The sequence below is a fragment of the Mustela putorius genome, unplaced genomic scaffold (genome assembly GCF_011764305.1).
Source record: "Mustela putorius furo isolate JIRA1106 unplaced genomic scaffold, ASM1176430v1.1 tig00003867_pilon_pilon_pilon, whole genome shotgun sequence".
Classification (NCBI taxonomy): domain Eukaryota; kingdom Metazoa; phylum Chordata; class Mammalia; order Carnivora; family Mustelidae; genus Mustela; species Mustela putorius.
Window position 1 is genome coordinate 13,498,228 of NW_025422019.1, and position 6,270 is coordinate 13,504,497.

Genomic DNA, 6,270 nt, shown 5'->3' on the forward strand with positions numbered 1-6,270 from the left:
ATCTGTATTTAGCATTCCCAGATTGTCCCTGAAACTTTCCATTACAGATCTCAGAGTAAAAGATCCTTTTTTTAGAGTGCTGCTACCTTGACGGTAAGATTTGTAATCATTTCAAGAAAAGCTTTATTGCTTTTCAAACTCTGAAATGGGAGCGGGTTTTATGAGTGCATTGCATTCAACATTTCCTCCAAAGTGATCTGAAAACATACCTGACACCTTTATTTGACTTCCATTGCTCTGTTCTCTCTTATAAGATTTGACTATAGGAACATACCTGTTCAAGTACATCAGGAGAAATGTGTCAGAGACTGGTTGAGCTGGAGAATGGCCAGAATGACAAAAACAAAAGTCAAGCGATTTGAATAACGTTGACCACTTTATTCCATTATGAGTCCTCCCAACCCCTCCTTCTTCAGCTCTGCCACCACCGTGACCACAAACAGCCTTCACTGATAATAGTCGCTAAATTTGACTCACTGCAGATATCATCACTTTTAAACTTCAGGTGGGGAAAAGACACACAAACACACCTGGGCTTTCTCCTCCCACATATTTTGGCCTTTAAAGCTATTTTTAGCCAAAGCAATTCATTTTTGTTCATTCTCATTGCATTCTTTTTAGCAGTAGTTAAACTGTCAAGAGAAGGAACAGCCAGCATTTACTACATTGGCAATGGTGGGGAACAATTCCCTAGAGGATTATTACACTGAAGTAAGGGGGGAAAGTCCCTGGAGGTTTCAGAATTTTTAAAATGGAACAATTTACAACTTATTAAGTATCTGGATATTTCTGAAGCCCCAAAGTGGGTCACTTATCATTATCTGCAGGCCAATCAGCTTTCATAAGGGAGTTTTGTTTGAAGTTTTCAAATAGTAACTTTAAGAGTGAGGGGGAAATTAACTCTAAAAAAATCATGCTTGAAAACAAGATAGATTCCCAAAATGCAAAAAGTCTTTTCAGCTCCAGTATCTAATAGCTTTCCCAAAACCTCTCATCTTAGGGTTTTTCCTTAGGCTGTTACTATATTTTTTTTCATAGGCTAATGCATTACCTAAATATAGATAGCCATTTTTAGTATAAATTCCAAAAGCCATAAATGTTTCATAATTGAGCACATAATCTGAAGTAACAGAGCTTTTCCACTCATCCCCTTTTACTGTTGCAAATTGGAAAATACTCAAGTAATTACTCCCTTAATAGTTCACTGCTTGCAACTTTATATACTTTATGAACATCACAAGCATCTTTTGCTCCCCAGAGCTATATGGAAGGGGGAGGGGAGCATAAAAGAACTTAACTTGTACAATTAACCAAATCATCCATTGCTTTGATGCAAGATTTCTTCATTAAGCCATTAATATAATACATTGCTAAGTGGTAGGTTGTCCAATTTTTATGATGCCTTTCATTTCAATTCAATGGCTGCAGTTAGAATGAAAAAAAAAAAAAAAACCAGCATCTGCAAGATCAGCAAGATGATGCAAAACCCTTACACTAGAAACATTTTTTTCTGCCTCCACAATTTGTCTGAGGGCAGTCAATGCCAGAGCACCAATAAGGGAAATGATTGTAAGTCCCAGAAAGTAGCATTCATTTGTCCTTACCCAATAATAAAAGGGCAAGTAAAACATTTGATTCCTATGACCTCAAATACTTAAACAGAAAACCACTCGTCATTTTATGGTTTTCTAAACATACCCAAAGGTAGACAGCCAGTTTGTAATTCTATACCACTTTAGCCTACAGCACATATTTTTGACCAGAGTTTATATATCACAATGCAGAGTGTCATATATGTACTGTTTAGTCATTGTTCAGCGATGGTATGCTTACTTAAATGACAGATGTGGGAATCTAACACACACAAAAAACTTATACCTAAAGCACAACATTTTACTTCTAAAGTTGGACACAGTACAAAAAATTCAATGCTCAGAAAGGTGTTGCTTATGCCATTAGAGATAGTGTAAATTATCTCAATTTGAATTTTTTATGATTTCAGTTAACTTTATGAATTTATATATGATGAAAGTATAATTACATATCATTTTATACATCCTGGATTCCTCATTGCTTTTAAAAAAATAACTGCAGATAAATGGAGTTCAGTTTATGGTCTACTTATAACTGAAAGACTGACCAAGGGTAGGTAAGTTCACAAGAAAAAACTTACTGCTACAAATTACATGTTTAAATTATAGTCTATGCAGTATTTTCAAAAGCCTGAGATATAAAACAAAAGTAATATAATCATAAAAAGCCAGTCATGTCAAATTTTAGAATCTCAATAAAAGATATGCAATTGTATATGAATTAGAGATTGCAGTAAGTAAAAATGATCGATCAGGTTATCAGTTTTTTCCATAAAAGAGTTCCAGAGTAGCCCATCACTTCCCCCCAGGATGCAAAATATCCACACAGATGAACTTCAAGATAAAATAAATCCTCCATTGGGTTATTATAAGTCTGGTTATCTATAAGTCTCCATGTAAGTAAGAACATTAAAATAAGAACAAAGAGGATAGCATAAACATTACTTAAAATTAAAACAGAACAGTCAAATTCTGAGCTTGGTCCTTTTCTTTTAACCATATCAGACAAGTCTCAAATTTAAAGCAAGCACTTTTATTAAAGAGCACCCCCAATCACCTCACTGGCTTTGAGTTACATGATGGCATATATAAGAGCATATGTTTGTATACTCCCTCTGTAGACTTTTAAACACTCTCACTATAGTTGCTTTAGTATAACCAACAGTTTAACACTCATAATGATGAATATGCTTTACTTTGGAAAGGATATGAAGTCCCAAATCCATGTGGCAAAGAAGGGCTGTTATCAAATTTGTATTCAATTTAATATTATCTGTTTCCAGCAATTTGCAAATTCTTCACCGATTTCATTAAGAAAACTGACATGGAATTAAAAACTCCTCTAAAAGCTTAAAGCTCACTAAACTTTCTTCCTGAAATATACCACTGACAGATTCTCAGTCAAAAAAGTAAAACTCATCAAGGTAAAAGAATTAAGTGAAAACTACTCTTCCCAGTTTATACACACATGCAAACAGAACCAAACTCTTCACTGAGATCCAACATTTAATTCAAACTTAAAGCAACGAGATATCTTTACTGACGGTGCCCTGCCATACCAACACCCGTGTGTTCAGTAGATGAATGAAGATACATATGCAGAAACAGAGGGAAGAAGGAAACCTAGGTCCTACCTTGACTGTTTTGGAGGGTTGACACTTGATGTGATGGGACACGCTGGCCGTTTGGTTCATGTTTCAGGACCCCGGACAGCGCACGATCCTAGGTAGAGTTCCACGAGGAACTGGAGAGCAAGTCTCTTCTACTGGACTTGAGCAGGGGCTGCTGCTGTTGCTGTTGCTAGTGCTGTTGCTTCTGCTTCTGCTGCCGCTGCTGCTTTCTCACTCCGAAGGCTGAAACACTGTCAGATTGGAGGGATCTGTATCTCAGCCCTAAATAAAGCATTCATTTGGTTCATCAGTCTCAAAGCTCTTGACGATATGAAATAGAAAGCTACAGACTGTTTCAGTTCACTTGTACTGTACCTTTTCAGTAATGAGATGTGACAGCTTCACAGTACAGCCAATGATCTTGGCTCTCATTCTCCTTTCAAAGGGACGAATACCAGAAAACATACAGAGATCAATTGCAGTACCACAGTTTAAAGGGACACTCTCAACTCCCCTGCTTCTAATCAGTTTATACTTTTTTTTTTTTTTCAAAAGAAATCTCTCTCTCTCCCTCTCTGCTGGATTTTTCTTTAAATTCTCATTCTGATAATAAATTTTGTTTCTTCCTAGGTAGTGTTTGCAGTCAAAACAGCAGTAAATGCTGGAAGGACCTGTTGCCTGGTTTAACACTGCAGATTTTTACATAGTATGGCAAAGGATTTACATTCTCTATGGATATTTAAGAAATTCTTCAGTGACAGCCAGCTAAGATACCAATTCTTCTGTAAACCATGAGAAAGCTTATGGTATATAAAAAAAGTTTTCAGATACAATAGTTACTAGATGTTGCACCAAAACAAGAAAATCATTTCTTTTTTTTCTTTTCTTATTTTTAATTACCTTTTCCCTCAAGGTCATTCTTTAAAAATTCCCTGGGACAAACTAGTATTCAACTCATGCCAGTCCAACTTCCCACATAGTTACCTCTCTGTCCCAAATGACATTTTTTTTTTTGCAAAATAAATCATAAATGCTTAGGAATAAGGTTTGTACAGAGTAGCCAGTTCCCATTGTCACACTGGCACCAACTAGTATGAATGCATCCTAGTTGGAAATAAGAGATCCCGTAGGTTTGACTTAATGGAGTATATTATTTTCCAATATCTATTATAAAGTATTGAGTGCAGCTTAAGCTAAGTGTGTATGTCTCATGTATTTTTGAAGACTAACACTTTTTTTCTCGTCAGAAATATACCCTGCTGGTGAAATGCCAAGTTTATAAGAGTGAACTGCACGAAGCTCTCAGCAAGCTTTATGAGTGGGCCAAGAACATTACGGATAGTGTAAGAAGAAATAAATGAGTGAGTTTGGTGACATGGTTAAATTTATACCTTATTCTTTAAAGAGTATTTCTTGTTCTGAAATAGGAAAAGGAGCTAAACATTTTGAACAGTAGTCCAAACATTTGAGAATGTCCCAAGAGTGGCAGTTCTTGCAGAACCACCACAGAGGTAAGGATTAGGCAGTCTGAAACCAGAAAGGCTAACAGCAGGAGTAGTAGGGTAATGAAGGAAATTATGAACAAGACTATGCAGTCAATATAAAACAGGCAAAGTTTTTTCCAATCATCTGGGGTAGCAGTATCATAACAATACACTGAGCACAACCAGAGGACCAAGAAATCTTGTGATTCAAAGGTTAAGATTTTAAATCATAAATGTGGCTGAAATTTGGAGAACAGTGTGAAGATGCCTTAAGAAATTAAAAATAGAGCTTCCCTATGATCCTGCAATTGCACTACTGGGTATTTACCCCCAAAGATACAGATGTAGTGAAAAGAAGTGTCATCTGTACCCCAATGTTTATAGCAGCAATGGCCATGGCCGCCAAACTGTGGAAAGAACCAAGATGCCCTTCAATGGATGAATGGATAAGGAAGATGTGGTCCATATACACTAAGGAGTATTATGCCTCCATTAGAAAGGATGAATACCTAACTTTTGTATCAACATGGAGGGACTGGAAGAGATTATGCTGAGTGAAATAAGTCAAACAGAGAGAGTCAATTATCATATGGTTTCACTTATTTGTGGAGCATAAGAAATAACAGAGAGGACATGGAGAGATGGAGAGGAGAAGGGGGTTGAAGGAAATTGGAAGGGGAGATGAACCATGAGAAACTATGGACTCTGAAAAACAATCTGAGGGTTTTGAAGAGGCGGGGGGTGAGAAGTTGGGCCAGCCTGGTGGTGGGTATTGTGGAGGGCACATCTTGCATGGAGCACTGGCTGTGGTGCATAAACAATGAATTCTAGTACACTGAAAAGTAATTTAAAAATAAAAAATTTAAAAAAAATAAAATAAATGTGGCTTATGCTCTTGCTTACATTACATTTTTACTGCACAGTGATAATTTAAATAATATGTAAATTGAAAAAAATATATTTGAAATTTTGAAACATCATGTATTTGAAAATTATGAAAACTGAATCTCATTTGTGAGATGCAGCTAAATCAGTATTTGGAGAAACTCTATGTACTTAGACCTCCATATTAGAAAAGCAGGAAGGCAGAAAATTAATAATTAAGAAGCCAAATGTTGATCTCCAGGAGTTATAAAAAGAATGATAAAATAAACTCAATTAAGATAAGGAAGCAGATAATAACAAGAATGGAAAAAATTTAACGAAGTAAAAAGTAATACAAAGCATATGACCCAATGAAAAAGCCCATGAACATGTCAACATAAACTTAACAGTCTGATATCTCTAAAGAAATAAATATCCTACATCAGTAAGGTTGGCTCAGCTCCTCTTTATTAGATATTACTTGGTAGCAGATATCTGAGGAACCTCCAAACTAAATACTTTGGGTAATCCAAGCAGAATGGCAAGGGCAAGAGTGTCCTGAGGCACAGTAGGCAAAAGTTCTGGTAGGATCTCTCCCCCACATCATATGGTATAAAAGGAACCATCAGGATGAGAGCCAATATTTACAAGCCTGCCACAAAAAGGCATGGGCAGCTAGATTACAACCACTGTGGTCACATAAGAATTCATTGCTTTTCC

The 6,270-nt window shown here is 36.2% G+C and overlaps 1 protein-coding gene across 1 annotated transcript in view; it reads right to left on the minus strand.

Annotated features, from left to right (window-relative positions):
• The window catches only part of DPP10 (dipeptidyl peptidase like 10), a 1,364,876-nt gene extending 1,361,582 nt beyond the window's left edge, over window positions 1–3,294 (minus strand). Inside the window, 1 exon segment of the mRNA NM_001310171.1 lies at window positions 3,227–3,294. Coding sequence (NP_001297100.1) covers window positions 3,227–3,286 — 60 coding nt within the window. The 5' untranslated portion in view covers window positions 3,287–3,294.
• Between the last annotated feature and the right edge of the window lie 2,976 nt (window positions 3,295–6,270).